Source organism: Sciurus carolinensis, chromosome 10, assembly GCF_902686445.1.
Source record: "Sciurus carolinensis chromosome 10, mSciCar1.2, whole genome shotgun sequence".
Taxonomy (NCBI): domain Eukaryota; kingdom Metazoa; phylum Chordata; class Mammalia; order Rodentia; family Sciuridae; genus Sciurus; species Sciurus carolinensis.
In genome coordinates this window covers 16659431-16682784 of record NC_062222.1, presented here as the reverse complement: position 1 = coordinate 16682784, position 23354 = coordinate 16659431, and the positions used below count along the sequence as shown (strand labels likewise).

At 35.1% G+C, this 23354-nt stretch overlaps 1 protein-coding gene across 1 annotated transcript in view; it reads right to left on the bottom strand.

Annotated features, from left to right (window-relative positions):
* Positions 1-23354, bottom strand: part of Naa15 (N-alpha-acetyltransferase 15, NatA auxiliary subunit) — an 81145-nt gene that overhangs the window by 6475 nt on the left and 51316 nt on the right. The window contains 10 exon segments of the mRNA XM_047567137.1: positions 2454-2597; positions 8789-8889; positions 11284-11390; positions 15320-15429; positions 15432-15512; positions 20076-20110; positions 20112-20262; positions 20265-20286; positions 21441-21572; positions 22496-22649. Coding sequence (XP_047423093.1) covers positions 2454-2597; positions 8789-8889; positions 11284-11390; positions 15320-15429; positions 15432-15512; positions 20076-20110; positions 20112-20262; positions 20265-20286; positions 21441-21572; positions 22496-22649 — 1037 coding nt within the window.

Here is a 23354-nt window from a genome sequence, read left to right as displayed (position 1 = left end):
ACAAGTGATCTTGATTCACAGTAAATTTTGTCTGAAGACTTTAAAAATGTATAGGAAGCAAATTTAAGTTGCCTGTTTTCATAGAATTAAACTATAACAGCCACCCCACCACCCCACACCCTGGCTGTTTTCCTCCTGAGCCATCCCTTCCACCATGATGTTCTGCCTCACCTCTGCAATCATGAGAAAATAAACTTTTCCTCCTCTAAGTTGTTCTTGTCAGATATTTTGGTCACAGTGATGAAAAGCTGACACTAACACAGAAATTGGTACAAAGAAGTATGGTTATTGTGACTAACTTACCAGATCTCTGGAACTGGTTTGTAGGAACAATTTGAAAAAGTTTGGAGACACAGGCTAGGGAAGCCTTAGAATGCTGTAAGCAGAGCTTACTGGGCAATTCTGGAGTGAACTTAAAAGACCAGAATGCCAACAGGAATGCAGATAGTAAAGACCGTGTTCATGAGGTTTCAGATGAAAAGGACAACTCTACAGACAATTAGACTAAAACCGTTCATGTTACATTCTGGCAAAGAACTTGTCTTCAGTTTGCCATGTCCTGAGACTTTGTGAGGCTGAATTTGAAAGTGACGTACTAATTGTTAGATTTGGTGGGGGAAATTTCAAGGCAGCACAGTATGTGTGGGGTGGGGAGAGGGGGGCACGGGTATTGCTGGAAACTTTTAGCCATCCTCATACACTGTGAGAAGCAGGAGCATAAAGCACAGAAGGTTTGAAAGTCTTATAGTTTGGCTATAAAAGACTGTAAAACAGGTGCCAGGGAAAATGTGATTTCTGAAGAGAATGCCACCACTAAGAGAAGGTCGGTGCTTTGCACAGGCACAACAGGAAAGATGGGGGAAGGTTAGAATTGGCAAGACCTCACTCTTGGCAGGTTCAAGTATATATAAGTGAAAGCTTGTTTAGAATATTCTACACCAGGGCTTCCTGGAAAGTCATTTCCCCAGGATTCAATTCACCATGTTCAGCTACCCAGGTACTCAAAAGCTTCAGTAGCAATGATCCAAGGAGGCCCAGATACTGCTTTCAGCTGGCAGCAGACCTTGGCATCATCCACATGGTGCTGGTTCTGCAGGAATGCAGGGTGCTGCTACTAAGGGGTTACACAGGCCTCCACCCAGAGTTCAAAAGAAGGCCTCAGGGGTTAAGCAGAGTGTACTAGGGTCCAAATTCCTGTAGGCATCTCAATAGAGTGATGTGTGAGGCATGGAAAAAGAAGCCAAAGCTGAAGTCAAGATCCCGGAGATTAAGAGATACCAAGAAGGTTGGTAGGAAAGCTGAAGGAAGTGAGCACAGACAGGCAAAGTGAAAGGCTATGTGAGCTACAACTGACTAGGTGACAGGAATGGGGCTGCCCAAACCTTTTGGAGATCATATCTCACTACCATGAGTCCCACATACTGGATGTGGAGCTACAGGACATATCTGTCCATCTGGGTTTCAGACTAGCTTTGCCCTATATCTTCTTTCTATACCTCTATGCTTTTCATTTGGAATGGAAATGTTTACTTTGTGCCACAATATATTTGATGCATGTAACTTGCTTTTGATTTTACAGGGGCTCATAGTCAAGAGTTTACCTTGAGTCTCAGGAAACTGTGGAATTGGACTTTTGGGTAATGCTGTTAAAGACTATGAAGACTCCAAGAGATGAACTGAATGTATTTTGCAATGTGAGATGGACATAACTTTTGGGGCCCTAGAGCAGGATGTTATAGTTTGAATCTAGAAATGTCCCCCCAAAAGCTCGTATTTTGAAAGCATGATATCCAATGAAGAAATGACCAGAGGTGAAAGATTAGATTATGAGAGCTATAAAACCTCATGAGTGGATTAATCCATCCAATGAAATAAGAATTTCAACGCACTACGGGGTGGTAACTATAGACTGGTGGAGCATGGCTGAAGATAGCAGGTCACTGCAGGCATGACCTTGGAGATTATATTTTGTTCTTGGCTCTGACCACACATGCTCTGTTTTCCAGTTGCTATGAGATGATAGCTTCCTTTTACCATGATGTTCTGCCTCATTTCAGGCTAAGTGCAATGGAGTCAGCTGACCATGGACTGAGATTTCTGAAATCATTAAGTCCCAAATAAACTTTTGCTCCTCTAATTTGTTCTTGTTAGGCATTTTGTCACAACAACAAAAAGCTGACTATACAAATCCCTCTTCTTGATAAACAGGTAACACTTACACCTCCTTATTGATAAACAGCCAGATCTCATCCCCCTCCTAACACCTGTGCATGCTTCTACCATTTTTCCAAATGGAAATCTGTAATCGACATGACTATTAGGTCTAATAAAAGTGAAACATACTTGCTTTTAAAAAAAAAAAATTCATATTGCCTCTTTTGAGATTAACTTGTCACTACGCCATTAAAATTTTGTTTTAGAAAGCTGATAAAAAAACAAAGTAAGGTGATTACCTGATAATCTGTGAGGCAATGAATCAGAATTCCTTTTCAGAAAAGTTTCATTAAAATTCTTTGGATTCGTTGCTCCAAAAAGACGATTCATTTCTTGTTTTAATACTGTTCTAACTGTATCAGGTAAATCTTTACTTTCACACACTGTTGAATAAAGTAAAAGCAAACTCTCTCAGTATTTAGATACTACGATAAAGTTTGTAGTAATTAAATTATCTACATGATGATTTCAATAAAACAGCAATTATACACAAAGACCAATACCTATAGATAATTCAACATCTAAAGAGCTTACCTATAAAAATTTAAATGATATGTAATATTGTTTTCTCACTCTCTCCTCCTTCAGTATCTAAGTAAATCTATCAATTAAAAATATACAGATGGTTGACTTCAGTAACCTTTATCTTCAGGAACTATATAAACAGAGCTATTTATAAAAAGCTCCTTAAGAATCACCAAAGTTTGGGCTGAGATTGTGGCTCTGTGGTAGAGCACTCAGCTGGCATGTGTGGGGCACTGGCTTCAATCCTCAGCACCACATAAAAATAAAATAAAGGCATTGTGTTCACCTACAACTAAAGATTTTTTTTTTTTTTTTTTTTTTTTTGGGTGGTGCTGGGGATTGAACCCAGGCCTTGTGCATGTGAGGCAAGCACTTTACCAACTTGAGCTATATTCCCAGCCCCTTAAAGAATATTTTTTTTTTAATTTTAAAAAGAAAAGAAACATCAAAGCACTTTCCCATAATAAATATACTTGAGTCATCATATTCTTGGGATTTGGAGGTGAAAAAGTAGACCCCAATCTCTCCAGACTGAATCCAAGTTAAGCTTTGTTTCATTGTTATTTTGGTACAAACAGTTTGAAGTTTTGAGGTCAGACAGACCTGGGTATGGATCTAGGCTTGAATAAGTCATAATCTCCCTGAATCTATTTACTGGTATATATAATGGGGAAACAGTTAACCTAGAAAGACTACAGTAAGGAAAAGCTATGTATAAAAGTGCTAATTGGTATTCAATAAATTGTAGTGACTATTTTTAATCACAATTTGAAAAATAACAAATAGATTTTCATTATGGCTAATAACTATGGTGATGGCTTCCAGATTTTGCCTTGCAATTATGCATCTGTACTGGGACAAATATACATTCCATATCCATATTATGTGCAATACATACTGGCATTTTTCATGTTTTATTTCTCTTTGAGGTTTTCAAATGCTAGTAGTGGTCCACTAATAGCTGATTTTATTGTTTCACTAATGGATCATGACCCTAAGTTCTAACACTGAACTATGAGGAGGTAAACATCTAAGTGAACTATTCTACATAAAATTATTAATTGAATAATTCATCAATATGCCCTTTGCTGGTTAACAGCACTTTATTCTATTGTTATATAGAACTGGATGGCCCAAATAGATGAGCTACTAAAGAATTTAGTTTAACCTTCGATACTGCTATACTTTCAAATTTGTTTTGGCAATTTATTAATACTTGTTTCTTGGGAAGAAACAAGTTTTGTTTTTTTAAAAGGTTCTGAATCTCTTATTTATTAGACAGCAAGGAAATAACAGGTTTGGATTATACTACAAATAGAGCTCAAACTGCTCATAAATAGCAACTGGGCTTACTTGGGGGTAGAAAGAAGGGGAAATTCTTCAGACTACTGCACAAGGACACAGAGACTCCTCACCCTAAACAAAGTATTAAAGAGTAAACAGGAAAATTTCTGGTAAGACAGAAAACAGAGAAATCCACATACTAAATAACACGTCCCCAGTGACTTAACGCATTCCTTAGGGATAAGCATGCATTTGTAGGAAGCAAATAATACTTTCCATAGAAAGAAAAGTTGTCAAAATAGGTTATGGCCAATTAAAAAGAACATTACCTTAAAAATTATAGATCTTGTATAAAATATAAGTTATTTCCAGGGGCCCGGGTGGTATGCCTAAAATGCTTTGGGGACACTCTCTACACATACACATACACACACACACACACACACACACACACACATACTTACAAAGTAACTGTACAGTTTACATTATAATTGGGGGGGATGGGGTGCTTTATGATTTTGTTACCTACATTAGTTTATTTTCCTCAGACTAATATCCCCAGAAAAACTAAAACTGCTAAGAAAAAAAAAACCCTACCAAAATAAACACAAACTATAAATACATAGGTAATAAATCATACACATATCTATAAAATTCCATTTTCACTAATAGTTGCTTACAAAACCATACCTTCATTTGTAATTTTATAAAAATTCATATTTTATATCGTATAGATTTTAAGTGTAATTTCCAGGAAGACAGCAACTGCCCCACATAAGGAATGCCTTAAGAAATTCCTTTTTATTCTTTGTACTGGAGCTTCCTACCACTGAGCTACATCCTTAGCCCTCTGCTCTTGTTTAGTTTCATTTTTAAGTCAGGGTCTCACCCTGTTGCTCAGACTGGCCTCAAACTTGGAAGCCTCCTGCCTCAACCTCCCTAGTGGTTAGGATTACAGGTTTGCATCACCGTTTCTGGCTGGCCTATGGAATTCTATGTAATGAAATTTTACTTGTACCTCTCAGAAAGGAGCAACAACACATGGGACAGGTTTATTAGAAGTCCCATTACTGCTAAAGACTAGTGGGCAAAAAAGACAAAACAAAAATCCTTTGAAAGTAGTCAACTAGCAAAAAAACACTGGGGTTTCAGGAAAGTAAAAATGTCAGATAACCCAATTAATTGTCTTTCATAATTAAGAGTAAATAATTCATCAAGCATCCCCACCGGCCTATAGTCCCAGTGGCTCAGGAGGCTGAGGTAGGAGATCACGAGTTCAAAGTTAGCCTCTGCAACAGTGAGGCACTAAGCAACTCAGTGAGACTCTCTCTCTAAAATACAAAATAGGGCTGGGGATGTGGCTCAGTGGTGTCCCTGAGTTCAATCCTTGGTACCAAGAAAATAAAAAAAGAGAGTAACTTTCATGAATCAAGGAACAATAATTGAGGAGGGGTTTGAGGTGAAACAAATAGTAAAATTTCTTCTAAGGAATTTTTATTTCAATCCTATTATATCTTAAAATTGAAATAATGTTTGGTTCAAGCTATTAGTTTATCAGCAGACAGAATTAATTAAGTAATCACCAATGGTTATAAGTCACAATGAGAAGAGGTGATTCTTAGCAAAAAGAGTTGCCTTAAGTTACCAGGCTAGCTGTCAAAAAAATGCTCATATTTTCAAAGTCTAATAATCATGTGTTACTAGGTGGTAGGACAATCTATTAAATGATTACACCTGAAATAGCAAAATAAATGAGAATATTAAATAAGGATTAAATAATAATTTAATAACAATTAAACAAGGTTTAAATAATAATGATAAAAGATCAAAGAACATTTGAAGTGACACACACAAATACAGAAGAAAAATAATCTTGGCATATAAAAGAAAAATGAGGTTGTACAAATGAGAAAGGAAAGAGAGATATAAAATTCACTGTCAATCCAGGCAGCCAAATAGTATTAATTTTTAAAGTATTTAAGAGAATATAAACCTGTAAGGAAATAACAAGACAAACTGAATACACAAACTTCTGTCTTTTACTTATTACTGGTCAAAAATGTAATTAAAATTGCTTAACTTTACAACAATAAGCTGGAGGTGGGGCACATGCCTGTGATTCCAGTGATTCAGGAGATCGAGGCAGGAGGATCCCAAGTTCAAGGCCAGTATGAGCAACTTAGTGAGACCCTTAGTAATTTATTCACATCCTGTCTCAAAATAAAAAGGGCTAGGAAGGTAGCTCAGTGATAGAGCTCCCCTGGGTTTGAACTCCAGTACCATAAATAAAAATAAAATAAAAATCTGATGAAATGCACATTCACTTTAAGAAAATTTTACAACTAATAAAACAGGTATGTACTCTGGTTTTTTCCCTCTAAACTCCCCAGAAAATTGTGCTCATGTGTGACGTTTTCTTTGTAAAGGAATTATAGTAATACTTAACATAATAAATGTATTCCTGAAAAAATACCTCTAAATCAAAGTACCTATTATATTAAGTTAAAGAAATCTTGGGACATAATAAAAATGCCCCTATTATCTTATATTCTGTAGTTTCACAAATATTCACTCCTCTTCTTAACAAAGGTAATGATAAACAGACTACCCAAATTCTTAAAGGCCTTTTAAGAAATGACACATCTCCATAACTGCAAATAACCACTGCCTAAATTCAAAATAAGGATCACTTTTTAAAGTCTCTTTGTAACAATGGTTTCCGCTGAACACCTAGAGCAAAGAGCATAGTATAGATATTCAATAATTTAACTACTTATTAATAATTCTAAGCCCATGCGCATTTAATTTTCTCAAATAACCTATAAAAAGAAAAGTCTGTAATTACACTATTACAAGCAAAATTAAATAAATATGTAATCTTTATACATTATTTAACAAGAACGTCTCCAACTTCGAAGGATTTTCACCCCATTATCTCTAACTTTAATTTTCTGATTATGTTTTTGTTTATGTTCTTGTTCAAGCGTTTTGTTAATGTTCCTGTGTTTGTTAATGTTCTGATTCATGTTGTTGTTGACTTTCTGGGGTGGGAGGACAGTACCAAAGATTGAACCCAGGGGCATTTTACCCTGAGTGAGCTAAATCCCAGCCCTTTTAATTTTTTATTTAGAGACACAGTCTCACTAAATCGCCCAGGCTGACCTCAAACTTGTGATCCTCCTGCCTCAGCCTCTCCTATTCCTGGGATTACAGGTGTGTGCCACCATACACAGCTTTAAAGTTCTTTATTAACACCCAAAAAAGACTAAAAGAAGTAATCTTATTTCCCCTGAGGTATAAGTTTTCTTCATTTTCTATAATGTTATTTTAATATGCTATCTATAATATTATTACTTTGAGAATTTTCAAAATTGAGAACATTTTTATGATTCCAATTCTAAATTTTTAAATTTTTGACAAGCAAAAATATAATATTTCTAAAAGAATTTAACCTTGTTTTATTTATTTGGTGCTGAGGATCAAATCCAGTGCACCTCACACATGCTAGGCAAGCATTCTACCACTGAACTACAACCCCGGCCCCTCATAAATATAATTTTAACAAGGATTTACTTTTCTTGGAATCAAAATAAATTTAGCACTTTTTATTTGTGTGTTTGCAGGGGGGCTGGGAGGGTTTGCTATTGCTGGGGATTGAACCCAGGCCTGTGCAACACTTCATCACTGAGCTAGACCTCAGTCCAAATTCAGCATCTTTAAAAAGTTGACTGAAATGCCTGGTTTATTTTCATCACTTTTATATAATGTATGGAGCCAAAAATGAGAGAGCAAATTAATAGTATTTTCAAATTCTGTATATTGCTCTGTTCTCCTTTCTATTACTTTAAAAATAAAATCCAAAACGTTTTGAGCGCTGACAAATTGCCTAAATGGAAAATTTCTTATCTGTCTTTGACAGGTCACAAAACACTATTGCACTAAAAATACTGTTTAAAATTTTCTTCAGGCTATTATGAGTTGTACATAATAAATAAAATTTTATGTTTAGACAAGGGCCCCATCCCCAAGATACCTCAATTTACATACATGCAAATTCCTAAGACTAAAAAAAATCCAAAAGCTGAAACCCATATGGTCCTGAGTATTTCAGATAAAGAATATTCAACTACAAGAGAAAGAATAATAAGGCTCTAGTCCCTGTTTCATTACTAAGTATGTGTTACCTACAATTAATTCTTTCATCTTTTAGGGTTCCAGAGTTCTTAAGTATAAAAAGAGAGATAATTAGAAGGAAAAAAAACCCCTTACGTTTTGGTCTCTAAAATTCCATATCTCTATTTCACATTAAAGTGAATGTATTGCTATGACTGTCAAAATATTTGAAAAGCACAGATGACTGTTTTGAAGTACAAAACAATTTATGACTTAATTATGTTAAGCAAACCTAATTCATACAAATTGAGATCTTAAATAAGGAGAAAACTAATAATTTTAAAAGAGCCTTCAATTTTAAAACAATGTAGTAAGATGCTTTCTATAATGAAATATAATTTAAAACTTCAACTTACATGTGACAAAAAACAAACAAACAAACAAAGGTGAGTCTCAAGTACCTGGACTAAACAATGTCAAAATCAGGTAACATCTGTAGCTTTAAAATAAACGCCTTTAATACAAAGAAAAGAGCCCTGCTTTCCCCTCAGCTAACTTAATATACAACAGTTTTTAAATGACTGAGTTCATGATAATCTAAACTATTAACTACTATAATCAAATATTTTAGTAATGGAAAACAAAAACATACCAGTACTAAAGAGTCGAATCATACACTCATGAAGCCAGGGATGACTAGAATCAATAGCAAATGCCCTTTTTACTGATTGTAGCATCAAAAGAAATTTTTCTGTAAAAAGAAAAAGATACATTTTGATCATGTGATAAATTGCCTCCTGTGGGGAGCCAAGACCTTACAAATTGAAAAAATGAATTTAGATTCCATCACATCTGAACTGCAACATATGAATGAAGTAAACAGTTTTTATTCAATTAGTAACATTAGCTGTACAAATAGAGAAACAACATGTATCCCATTTGTATACAATAAAAAAAAAAAAAAGAATTAAAAAAAAGTAACATTAGCTAATATCTTTCATATAACATTAAGAAAAAGGTCTTGCAAAAGAGAAAACCTTCATAGCATTCAGAGATATCTGAATTAATGTCATATTAACAAAGAAACAAAATTTGTTTTTGTTTCATTTTGTTTGCCATTTCATTTCCTAATTTCCTTAATCAAAAGAAATGCATGCATGCATGTCCTTTGTTTTGGTCTATAATTTATGAATGATTCCCCTTCTGCCTAACCATTCCTTTCCTTTCCTGACTTCTGTGCCACCTCTATAGGTATTCACCCAGGTTATATTTGAGTCATTTCTGATTTTTCCCTATGCTATTCCGGTTCTCAACTTATATCTTTCCAAAGCTTCAGCAGCCTTTGTACCTGTTAAATGGAAATCTTCACTTGAATACACAGTCCACTTTCAAGTCGTCTTTACAATCACCTCTTTGTTGAGACTTCCTTAATTTGGTGTCATTCTCTAAAGCACAAAACCTAAATTCTTCTGACAATTCCTTTTCCTTTCCCTACAACACTCAGGAAGCTAAAAATACCACTCCGTTCTGTAGGTAAATGTCATTATCCATTTCACATTACTATAGTGGATTCCAAATGCTGAGTCCTCTTCTGAGGTCAGAATAAAGTCAAGTGAATGGGGCTTTAGATTACCCTTTCCCACTTTAAGCACAGCAGCTTCCATCTTGGGGTTTCATCTAAAAACTATTTTTTTGGTACCACGGGTTGAATTCAGAGGTGCTTAACTCCTGAACCACATCCCCAGCCCTTTTTAATTTTTATTTAGAGATAGGGTCTCACTAAGTTGTTGAGGGCCTTGCTAAGTTGCTGAGGCTATCCTTAAACTTGTTATCCTCCTGCCTTAGGCTTCCGAGTTGCTGGGATTATAGGCATGTGCTACTGTGCCCAGCATATCTAAGTACATTTTTAAAGAGGAGAGCTGTATTAAATGTAAAAAGTTTAAATATTGCTATTTATTAAAATTGCTACTTATTAAACTTGTTTTCTAAGTTATAATCACTTTGGAAAATTGGAAATATAGTAAAAATGTATTTTAACCACTCAAATTTTTATCAAGAGACAATCTCTATTATCTTTTGATTTCTTCCCAATCTTTCCAATCTATAGTAAAGTTTTATATCCTATTTCAAAATTGTGTTATGACCAGGCAAGTGCCTGTAATTCCAGGAACTCGTGAGACCCTGTCTCAAAATAAAATATAAAAAGGGCTGGGGATATGACTCAGTGGCTAAGCACCAGTGGGTGCAATCCTTGCTACCAAAAACAAAAGCAAACCAAAAAACCTGTGTTATGTAGCAACTTTTCCCCAAGAATTTAATTAAAAAAAAAAAAAAAAAAAAAAAAAAAAAAATTTTTTTTTAAAGAGTCTCAATAAATCACAGGTTGACCTCCAATTGCTGGGTTCAAGTGATCCTCCTATCTCAGCCTTCCAAGTAGCTGGGGCCAAAGGCATATCCCATCACGCTTGGCTTTACAACAATGACTTTTTGATGTTACAACCTCCCGTCTTCATGAACAAAAGTTTCTCTTCAAAATGCATCACCTTTCTTTTCAATGAACTAGTTAGATTACATTGCTTCTGTACAATAAAATCTTATTATTTACTATATATAGTCTCAGCATTCTGAGTCTTAAACTAAGACTCTTATCTTTTACCTTGCTCCAAAGCTATATGGACAACATCAACATATTCATACATTCTTGTGTTTTCTTAATGGGTACTCTTCCCTTCTATGTATCTTTGACTTTGAACATATGATTCATCCTTCAAGATCCAGCCCCAAATCCACTCTATTTATAATAATTGATAATAACAGGTAACATTTATTTGATGCTTACTAAGAGCTAGACTATTCTAAGCTTTATATATAATAGTTGATTTTAAACCAATCATCATTATTTCACCGAACCACATTATTTGACTTCAAACCTAGTATAGCTATTGTTGACTTTAATGCCTTAAAAAGGGTAATTTTATCACTCTCATTCCCCAAAACATTCTGTACATACTAGGCATTTTTGTGAGGATGCTGCAATCATTTGTCCAAAAACAGCCTACAAAGGTAAGGCTATCCGACATGGGTCTCTATACCTAAGAAATACAGTGATCAGTTATCAGTTTTATCACTAAACTCTAATTGCCTACCTTCCTAAAGTAAATTTCAAAGGCAAAAAGATGAGTTTCTATCTTGTTCTTCACCAAGTTCTTCAACGGTGTTAAAAATTTAATAGCTTCTTCCAATGGAGTTTCAACCTAACAAAATAAAAGATATACAAATGGAAGTAAGATTCTTGGAGAATGTGATTTTATTCTATTAAAAATATTGGGGGGGGGGGGGGGCGAAAAAAATCACTTACCAATCACCCAGAAATATATGTTCATATTTTAACTTCCTTCCCATAATCTAAAGAAAGGAGATTCTGAACTCTAGATCTCTGTGTGTGTAGCAATAATAGGGATCAAACCCAGGGTCTCACGCATGCTAGGAAAGTATTCTACTTGAACTCTAGCACTCTTGCTGATTTTAACCACAGATGTTATATTATTCCTATATAGAAAATGTCCATCAAAAAAGTGGATATAACAGAAGAACCAGGGAAAAACAATAGCTAAAAGGAGAAAAAAAAAATGGATGTGAAATAGCATCAAAAGGAGTATGAAGAAAACTGTAGGCAACATTACAGAAAGAGTGAATGTTCTTTATAATCAAGATATTTAGAAGAGTACACTATACATGCTGTCTTGCTTTGTTTTACTACAAATTCTACAAAAAAAAAAGATCTTTATTTAGATGCCATACTAATGGAGAGATGATATCTGAATAGACTTTATACAACTGTCCCTGTCATCCTTACTAATCAGGTAAATGCCACGTTAATTATATACATATGATCACTACTAAGCAGATGTTCAGCATTTGCCCCATGATGATGCTACTGTTATACTCCCAGACTGAATATAAGACAAGGTACTCCCTGCACACTGGGGTGGATGGGGAACAATATCATATTTATCACACTCTAACTTCTAGATTCACCTTCTCTCATCAAAGAAGCAGTAACAATTTACTTTCAAAAGGAAAATGGATTTGCATTATCTATCCAACAGGCTTCTAGCAATATGATATCTGTGGTTTTACCAATACAAGTTCTGACCAAGAAAATTATTCCACAGGATTAAAACAAGTTTAGCAATTAAGTGACATCTCTGGGATTCACCCTGTCCTAGCATGTAAAGCAGTTAGCCTCATCAGACAATAAAACTATCCATTAAAACTTAGCTACCATTGCCAAATGGTGTTTACTTGAATATGCATGTTCTAAACCAAAAGCAAACTTTATATATGGAACTGTCTAATAACTACAGTCAAGAACCAAGGGATAAAGGAGAAAATGGGGTCTTTATACATGTGCTTTTCCTCACAATGTTTTAAGTATTTTGTTTCTTGCTCCCATTATACTATATTCCATTGGGTTTAAATTGTGGTACTCAGGGGGGAAAATGTTTCTTTCTAGGAAAGGAAGAGAATGAAAACTGAAATTGTCAATCAGTTCTATCAAGCTTTTCATGCACCCAGGGGTACAGACTGAAATGAGGGCCAGTAATGTTGACCAAAGTAATTTACTGTCAGGGAGACAGAACTGCTATTAAAAAAATGGAAAACAAGAAGGAATATAGGAAGGTGAATCCACTCAAGCATCAAGCATCATTATGTAATAAAATCAAGCAATTTAGAGGGAGAAAACAAATTGTCTATAATTTAATAAATGAGAACGTATGTCCCCAAAGGAGATATGGGTATGCTGAGACACAAGGTCTCAGTTTTTGTGTGCCATGATCAGGCAAGGTTTTGTGAGGGCAAATTTAATTGTTTAAATACACATACATAATCCCAGCAAAACTAATTACATTCTATCTTTAAACACAAATCATTAAGTACAGGGCTATACATAACTAAAAGCACGCAAACAAGAATGAGCTTCTAAATTGGTGCTTAAGGGGAAGAAAAGCAGTCAAATAGACAAAAATACATAATTAGTTTACATTATGTTTATAAAACAGTATCCTTAAGTACCAAAATCACAATGGTTGTAGCAAAACTGCTGTACATAAGAACCGAGACAGACTTAATGAATAGCAGTTGTGCCTTCTACCTCCTACTCAGCTGGGGTCCCATGTTAACCAAGTCAAAGTTTGGCTAGAGTTGCGAACATTATGCATATTCTTCTGTGTCACTCAATAAGTAAATAGTAAATAAAATAAAAAATACTACATGCAGTTGCAAAGACTTACATTCACCTAAGACTCCAGTGTGCTTGATTGGCAATTTAGTACGTCTTTTGCAAAGGCAGTCTTCAACATACACAATTTTTTAAATTTATTAAGTGACTTGAAATCCCATGTCAAGACATGTCGGACAAGAGTCTCAATTCACTTCACTCACAGCATAGCAACAAAACGTTTAAAATGATTAAACTCTATATAGGAAGAATACCAAGCACTCACCAAGCACTTGGAAGGAAGGTGTGCAAAGGAACATAAGATGGGTAGTATATGAGGGAATTCCAAAATACTGACTCATGACAAGGTTAGAGAACAAGTGATACAGTTCCCATCAAAACCTCAGATTTATGCTTAGTCAACTGAATAATAATAAACTCATTACCTAAATCCTTCTCATTTTTCTTTTATCCTTTTTATTTTTATTTTTATTTTTGCAGTGCTGGGGATTGAACCCAAGGCCCTGTGCATGCAAGGCAAGCATCCTACCAACTAAGCTATATATCCAGCCCTTCTTTTCTCCTTTTTAAAGGATATTACTGCTAACATGAAATGCTTTCATTTAATTTTATATATATGTTATCCTGAACTGGTGACACTAAATTTGCCACAAGGAAGAATACTGAAATTCAGGACAACATAAAAAAGGTCAAAACAGACTGTAAATCCAGGTACAGCAGGCAACTTTTAAAACAGCCTACAATGCCACTCCCTGTTATAAGAAGTTTGGAGTAATCTTACACTGCCACCACAATTGGGTATGGATGCTATTAGACAGCCATTTTGGAGCAAATCAGCCTAGGAAGAGAAGTCTTATGTGCCTAACAGGCAAGAATAGTACTACTGAGGAGCAGTCCACAAAAAGGGGTGCCTTCCACTACACTTCTTCCAACCAAAGCCATCAAAAATAATTTCTATAGGCATTTTGTTCTGGGATGCTATAAAACCTAGCTATAAATAATTACACCACAGCTTGACATGTGGCACAAAAGCAACCAAATAGCCTGGATTTACGAAAGGCTAACAGTCTGTAAGGGGGCTGGTATAAGAATTTTACTGTGTAAGGTGCACTCTTTACTAGAAAGTGACAAAACAAACATCTCTTCAGGAACTATATGAAGATATGGAAGAAACCTGAAGTTGATGTTACACCCCAAAGTTCTTCTGCAATTCACCATGAGACCTAATCGGTGAATTTTCTGTGCTTTCTCACTTCCCAGTGTATTCTTCCAGTAAACTCCCAACAATAAAAAGGTATTAGCTTTGTCCACAGTGATTATACATTTGTGAAAACACATCAGTATACACTTGTGAAATCCAAACAAGATTTTTCTAGATTTATTTTATTAATATTACTGTGTCTATGAGTCATTATTATCCTCCTGCTCTGACATAATTACAAAACTATTTTGTTTGACTTTGAATTTTCAGTTATTACTGAAACTAAAATTCAAGTCTGAGAAAATATACTTACTCTATTGCTTTAACATAAGGAATTATGTGATTATTTTCACACGGAATAGGATGTCAAAGGTCAGAAGAAGTGCACTGATATTAACCAAAATTAATCAAGATGTTTCATGTAATGTTTTATCATAGTGCTTAAAAAAAACAGCAGATCAGATTCTGGATTGAGGAAAATATTTACAGGTTTTTAAGATATTAGGTTCAAAGGAGAAGGCCAGTCAAGAAATACCATTAACTGACAATAAGGATGATTGAGAGATACACATATAGTCTTCAGATTATAACAAGCTCGACTTAGCTTAGATATAAAACTTTCATATTACCAAAATCATTTTTGTCTCTAACATTCATAAAATTGGCCAAATAAGACAGTATAAAAATGACAACAGCTGGCCATCAAATTTCACTCGACTGTGATTGAAACTATTAAGTACCTTGGCCAGTTTCTCTGGGATAAGTTCTTCTTTTGGCCCTCCGATTTCCTCATCATCATCATCCTTCTTCTTTTTCTGATTTCTCTGCTGCTTTTCTTTTTCTGCATTTTCTTCTCTTCTTCTATCTGGGCTTTTTTTTGAGCTCTTCTTTGTTTGTTACGTAGCTTCTTTAGCTCTTTGTCAGACATGTTCGCTGTAGGCAGTAAGTGTTAATGAAATTAAAAGCATGTTAATCAGATTGATAATTATCAACCAATACTTTTTACTATTCCCAAACTTCTGTAAAAGAATACAGTTCAGTATGCATGTAAATGTAAATGTGCCTACACATACCTAGCCTTATAATGGTTCCATGTAATATAGCAAAAAAAGGTAACCTCTTCAGAATTTTTAATTAGATAAGCAAAGCACACCAGTTCCTCCAGCAATATTAAACTATTTGCACTTCTTGAATACAATGAGCTGCTGCAGCATATCTCCATGGCTTTGGTTATGTTCTCTCTTCAGTTATGCCTTCCCTAACCTGGCCAGTTATCCATTAACTTTCCAGTGCTGTCACTGGCTAATATACTCTGCTCATCACAATATTTATTAATACACTCCTTGGGGATGAGATCCCATTTATATATTCTCATAATCTATGTATTCTGAAGGTCTAACAGCAAGCTGAGCATACAGAAAACGCTCAAAAGATTTGTTGAGACAGAATAAATGAATACTATGATAATTTTACTAAAATTCACAATAACCCTAACAGGTACAAAGCTCAGAATGTCTCAAAGGAATGATAAAATCACTGACAAATATGGTATAATAAAGTGAAAACTGTGTATTGTTTAGATTTCATGAAACAAATGTGAAAACTACATGCTCACTGTTTATACCCTGATTCTTCAGAGCCAAATGGCTAATGTGACTTCTGAATTCCTGGCCCACAAAACTGTCAGATGATAAATATGTCATTTAAAGACACTAAGTTTTTTAGTAATGTGCTCTGCAGTATTATACACAGAGCAGATGTTGGTATACAGAAGTGGAATATTGCTATAACTAAAACCTAAAATGTGATAACTTTGGAACTAGGAAGTAGGGAAAAGTGGACTTCAAGGAGAACTTCAGTGAAAGTTTGAAGAGTTTCAGACTATTAATAGAAGTCAGCTTTGAGGGGACTGCAGATAAGGGCTTAAAGTGTAAGTGATAAAAACTTAGCAAGTGTTATAAAATAAACTGGTAATCTAGCTAAGGTGATTTTCAGGCAAAGTGTTAAATTGTAGCATCTGATTGCAGTGCTTACAGTGCTGCTTAGAATAAAACTCAAGAGAAGAAAGAAACTAATGGAAGAACCAGGGATTTGATGGTTTTGAAAACTTTGAAAATCTCTTCAGAAATGGCAACTGAGCAAAGATCAAATTCAAGTCACTGCCAGGAAAACATGCCAAGATAGAAAGCAAAAGGTTTGGCTTTAAAATCTTTTAAAGACCAGAACTCAGAAAAATGGTGCCTTAGGACTGGGGATATAGCTCAGTTGGTAGAGTGTTTGACTTGCAAGCACAAGGCCCTGGGTTCAATCCCAGCACCGAGCGCAAAAAAAAAAAAAAAAAAAAAAAAAATGATGCCTTAGAATATTAGTCGGAAGAAAGCTCTCTAAGAAGTTTTAAGGTGTGACTTGCAAAACCTCTCAAACAAAGCCTGTAAGAAACTTGAAGGTGCAAGGCGCATGTGGATTTCAATAAAGTTCACAAAAAAAGAGCTCTGATGTTCTTAAGAAAATTCCAAGGACAGAAGCACACCAAGTTTGGCCTGACAAGAACAGAGACAATACAAAATGCACAGGGGCCGTTAGAAACTCAAAATTTTATTGGTACGAAGCAAATGGAAAAATTTTCAGGTGCAAACAAATGCTACATACCTTTCAAGCAAAAAGAAGGATGACTTAGAAGGTGGAATCAAGAACCCAGAGAGCAAGAGTTATATCCAAGCACTACAGAAAATCAGTCTTCTGTCTTTAGTCTAACCAAGGAACTGTTCATCTGTGCCCGATTGGACGTGAGAATTGACACAAAACAGTAAATTCTGTGGGCCTTTAAAAATGTCCACCAGGGGGGGCCAATGACTGTCCCAAAATTTGTACGAGGTCTATAGCTAATAACTTGTGTCTTTAGTTCACAGAATTGTATGTAAGAACTATACTTGAAAAGCTATAGTGGAGAAGCTACATTAGCACCCGTACCTGATTCTAAGATAACATTCTAGATTTTAAGCTAATGCTGCAATGGGATAAGACTTCTGATAGCACTGGGAGGAATAATTATATTTTGCATATATGCAATAATGTATATTATTTGTAGTCAAAATACAGTCCATGGCAGTTAAAAATATGTTTGCAAATTCTTCAATTCTACTTCCCTCAAGCACAGGTTGTACTTGGTGACTTCCTTTCAACCAATTAGGATGTAACACGTAAGATGAGAACAGAATATTTTAAGGTATCGTGGCTTCATGCTTGCTCTCTCTCATGATGTTACCACTTTTTGAGGAACTTTAGAAACCCTATGGAGAGCCAAAAGACTAAAGCCTACCAACAACCCTGGGAATGAGCTACCTAGGAAATGTACCTTTCCTTCAGTCCTAGTCAAGCTTTCATGAGACTGCAGGCCCAACCCAAATCTTAGCTATAACTTCACAAGAGACCCTAAGCTAGAACCATTTAGATGCTTCTGAATTCCTGACCTATAGAAACAATTAAGATGCTACTAATCTCCAGAATCTATAAAGAACTCAAAAAACTCTACACCAAGAATACAAACAATCCAATCGACAAATGGGCTAAGGAAATGAACAGACACTTCACAGAAGAAGATCTACAAGCAATCAACAAACATATGGAAAAATGTTCAACATCTCTAGTAATAAGAGAAATGCAAATCAAACCACCCTACGATTCCATCTCACCCCAATTAGAATGGCGATTATCAAGAATACAAGCAACAGCAAGTGTTGGCTAGGATGTGGGGAGAAAGGTACACTCATACATTGCTGGTGGGACTGCAAATTAGTGCAGCCACTCTGCAAAGCAGTGTGGAGATTCCTTAGAAAACTTGGAATGGAACCACCATTTGATGCAGCTATCCCACTCCTTGGCCTATACCCAAAGGACTTAAAATCAGCATATTACAGAGACACAGCCACATCAATGTTCATAGCTGCTCAGTTCACAATAGCCAGATTGTGGAACCAACCTAGATGTCCCTCAATTGACGAATGGTAAAGAAAATGTGGTATATATATACAATGGAATATTACTCAGCCATAGAGAATGATAAAATTAAGGCATTTGCAGGCAAATGGATGAAACTGGAGAATATCATGCTAAGTGAGATAAGCCAATCTCAAAAAACCAAAGGACGAATGATATCGCTAATAAGTGGATGATGACACATAATGGGGGTGGGAGGGGTTAGTGTTAGGGTTAGAGTTAGGGTTAGGGAGGGGGCAAGAATGGAGGAAGGAAGGACTGTATAGAGGGAAAAGAGGGGTGGGAGGGGTGGGGGGGAAGGGAAAAAATAACAGAATGAATCAAACAACATTACCCTATGTAAATTTATGATTACACAAATGGTATGCCTTTACGCCATGTCCAAATAGAGAAACAACATGTATCCCATTTGTTTACAATAAAAAAAAAAAAAAAGACTGCAAAAAAAAAAAAAGATGCTAGATTTGGGGATAATTTATTATCAAGTTATTATTTGGATCTGCAATATTCCTGCAAAAGTTAATGTTTAGACCATGCAGCAATGTTCAGAGGTGTAATGATTAGATCCTGAGGGCTGTCACCTCATCAGTGAATTAACTACTGGATGGGAACTGTAGTCAGGTAGGGTATGGATATAGAAAGTAGGTCACTAGGGGATGTTGAGACTATATCCCTGCCCTCCTCCCCTCTATTTCTTACTCTTTCCCTTCTTTCTGGCTGCCATGAGCAGAGCAGCTTTCCTTTTCCACACACATCTGCCGTGATATTCCGTCTCATCTTAGTCTGAGAGCGATGGAGTTGGACAACTACGGACTCAGATCTCTAAAACTGAACCAAAATAAACCTTTTCTTCTCTAAATTGTTTTTGTTAGATATTTTGGACACAGTGGCAAAAAAGTTAACAGGACAGGTCTCCACTGCAACTAAACTAGACTGTAGCATAAAAGTAGCCATAGATAATAAGAAAGTGAATAGACTTGGCTATGTTCCAAAAACAAACAAACAAAAAAACCTTTTAATTATCAAAACAACACTGCAATGTGGATTTAACCTATTCTTTACTATCTGCTTTTTAAGGCACTGGCAGATAACAAAGAATAATGGTCTCAGTAGGTTAATTATAAATTACTATTAAAAAGAAGAATAAGTAGTTACACTAATAGTCAACACTAACACTAAATATGTAGTTAGAAATTTATAGTACTATAAAGTAATTAGTTGGGTAAAACAGATATTAAATGTGAAATTAAAACTTAATTGCTGAAGACTACTTACAAATTAAATCCCTATTTATTTTAAAGTATAAAAGTTAAGCAATATTTATCTTCTATTGCGTAGAGAAATTCACAAAATATCTATTGTTTTCTAACCATGTAGAACATATTCCCACAAGATATTCAATAAGAAGCTGAGAAAAAACTCTGTATTACTCAAGACATAGATACATACACTCACACACACATACCAGAACAAATAATAAGAAATCTTTGAATGTTATACCTGTGTCAGCTTCATGTTCTTTATTCTCATCTGTAGGGGTTGTCATGAAGCTTCAAATATATCTCTATAGCAATTCTTGCTGCCTTGAAGTAAAATGGATGCTGTCGAAGCACATCTTCTAGTTTTAATAAGTCCACATATGATCTAAGGGTAATCTTCCTCATACAGTATGTGTGAAAGTCAAACTGTCGTCAGTGATTTCTATAAAATGCTAACAAAATTATCTTTTTATATTACACTGAAGTATTGCAATGTCTAAGAAAACTATTAAGTCAAAGCCTTGGAATTACTTATTTCTTTGATATGAAAAGTTAGGAAAAAATATAAAAAATTACATTCAACATAAATATTTTGCCTATCAAATAAGTAAATACAAACTGGTCATCACCTAGCAAAGGACATGACGTACAGCAGGCGCTGAATAATTGCTGAATAAAAGGAAAGTACATGCTTTTATATGTGTGTGTGTGTGTGTGTGTGTGTGTGTGTGTGTAAATTTTTTTAGAACAATTTGTAAAGGAGTTATTATATGTACTATTTGGTAATAAAAATTTTTTGAGGGTATAGTCTGAAGCCTATGTAGTATGATGTTGGTATGTGGGATATAAACCAATAGCTAGTAAGCCAGACAATCAGCAACTTCCCCCCCAACCAATAGGGTTCCGTACTTGACGATATTATAGTGTGAATTATACAAACTATTTTTATCTGTGAAAAACACACAATAAAAACAGAAGTCCATTACTAGTGACAGAAATAAATCTAAAGTGATGAGGACTAAGAAATAAAGATTTTGTCAAAAATGAAGAACGTACAGGCAACGGACATATTGTTAAGGGTTTTCAATCTTGGATCTCATCAAGAATATACTGCTGCCATCCCAATCAACCCCACAAGAAACAGGATTCTAGGATTATCTAATAACCGTTATGGATTACTGAAGCAGCACCCAGCAATTCCAAAGAAAGACTGAAAAAAAAAAAATCACCAGAAGTAGCTAAGATACAATAACATGAAGTTAAAAAAAGAATTATTTCAGAAAGAATAAACACAGAAAAGTTAGCTTTAAAAAAGTGTATAATATTTCTATTACAAAAACTGAAAACAGTGAATACTGACTTTCAAAATCACCTATTGTGATTATAAATAAAAGAGGAAAAAAAAACTAGATTTCCCTAAAACCTTCAATGTCTGATAAATAAAAAGAGAAACTCGGCACTAAAACTGCAGCTCAGTGGCAGAGCACTTGCTCATACATGTGAGGCACTGGGTTCAATCCTCAGCACCACACAAAATAAATAAAGTCATACTGTCCATCTACAACTATGAAAAAGAAAGAGAGAGACTCATATATATATAAAGTACTTACTCTCTCATTTCATGGCATTTCTTAAGTGCTTCACCAAATTTATTCATTGCTTTATATGCTTGGGCACATTCTGTCTGGAACCACATGCACTGCATTTCATTCAAATTTTCAACCGCTGATGTTCCTTCCTATGCAAAAAAAAATCACATATATCAAAACCATTTCTTACCAAATACATCATTCCATCACAGGATTCAAAAAGGAAAAGTTGACCAACTAATATGAGTTCTTTCAGAACAATTTGCTAGATTTGTACCCAGTCTTAGGGTAAAAAGGAATAGTTCATATGTGAAAGAAATGAAATTACTTTTTTTGAGGGGGAGGACGGCAGCAGGGATTGAACTCAGGGGCACTCAACCATGGAGCCACATCCCCAGTCCTATTTTGTATTTTGTTTAGACACAGGGTCGCACTGAGTTGCTTAGCACCTCGCCGTAGCTGAGGCTGGTTTTGAACTCCAGATCTTCCTGCCTCAGCCTCCCAAGTCACTGGGATTACAGGCCTGTACCACTGTGGCCGGCTTAAAATTACTTTTTTTTAAATTTTAAGATGCTGATAGACCTTTATTTATTCATTTATTATATGTGTGCTGAGAATCAAACCCAGTGCTTTGCACAGCTAGGCAAGTGCTCTACCACTGAGCCACAACCCCAGCCCTTGAAATTACTTTTTAACCACCAAAATAATAGCTTTGGCAAATGATTAAACAACAAAAAGGTCTATGTTAACTGTGCAGCAGAGATCAGTATAAGACAAAGAACACCAGTACACAGTAGATACTCAATATATATTAATTCCTTTAACCCCTAAAAACTTCTTTTGGATATATACTAATATAAAACCAAGTTTAAAAATCCATCATATAACTACGTAAAAAGAAAATGGTTTTATACTAACAGTGAATTTTAATGTCTTCTAATAAAATGATTTAATTAAAATCTGAACTATTTTGCCACTGAAAATATTAAAGACAAAAATTTATAAAGGAGACAGATGATACAGACCAGCTCAAGTCCTCTTTATTCACAAGTAAGAACACAAGCCATACAACCCTTGTAAACTTTGAGCACATTTCTTCAGCCTCTTTAATCAGATTAGCTTTTAGCATGTATTTTGCACACTTTGAGTTGATAAATCTGTCTGCTGTGTCCAAGGCCTGAGCTTCATCCATCCATCTTGCAGCTTCTTTAATATTTCCCAGCATGCTTACAAGGTACAAAAGCGAAATACACCAGTAAGTATGCTAATTTTACAGTTGATAAGAAATTAAAATAAATTTTAAAAAGTATTCTCATGGCTCTTAAGATGCTACTCATATAGAAGTATGTACTCCTCTATAATAAAAGTTCTGATATCTTTCTGGCCATCTACAATGCAGGTTCTCTGACAATAGAGACTGTGGTTTTAACTATTATCTTTACTGTTATCCCCATTATATATAGTAGTTCCTGGCACATAGCAATACTCAAAAATAGTTTTCAGGGGGCTGTGGCTGTGTGTGAGGCACTGTGTTCAATCCTCAGCACTGCATACAAAAATAAACAAATAAAAAAAAAGGTATTCTGTCCATCTACAATTACAAAAAATTTTTTTAAATAGTTTGTTAAATCTAAGAATAAATATTAATAGAAGTCTATAAACCAGAACAAAAAATGTACATATCAACTTAAAAGTCCTAAGAAGGAAATTAAAAGCCATTATCCACAACAAAGGAAATATGGAAACATTGTTTAGGACCATTAATGGACATTCCCCAATGCTTCTCATTCTAATCCACCCAACTAGTCCATTTGGCAAAGCCACAAAACTGGCTTTAAAAAAGTGCCAAAGATAAAACATAATGGCACAGTGCTTGCCTAGTGTGTGTAAGATCCTGTATTTGATCTCTAACACTGCCTACCCCCACCAAA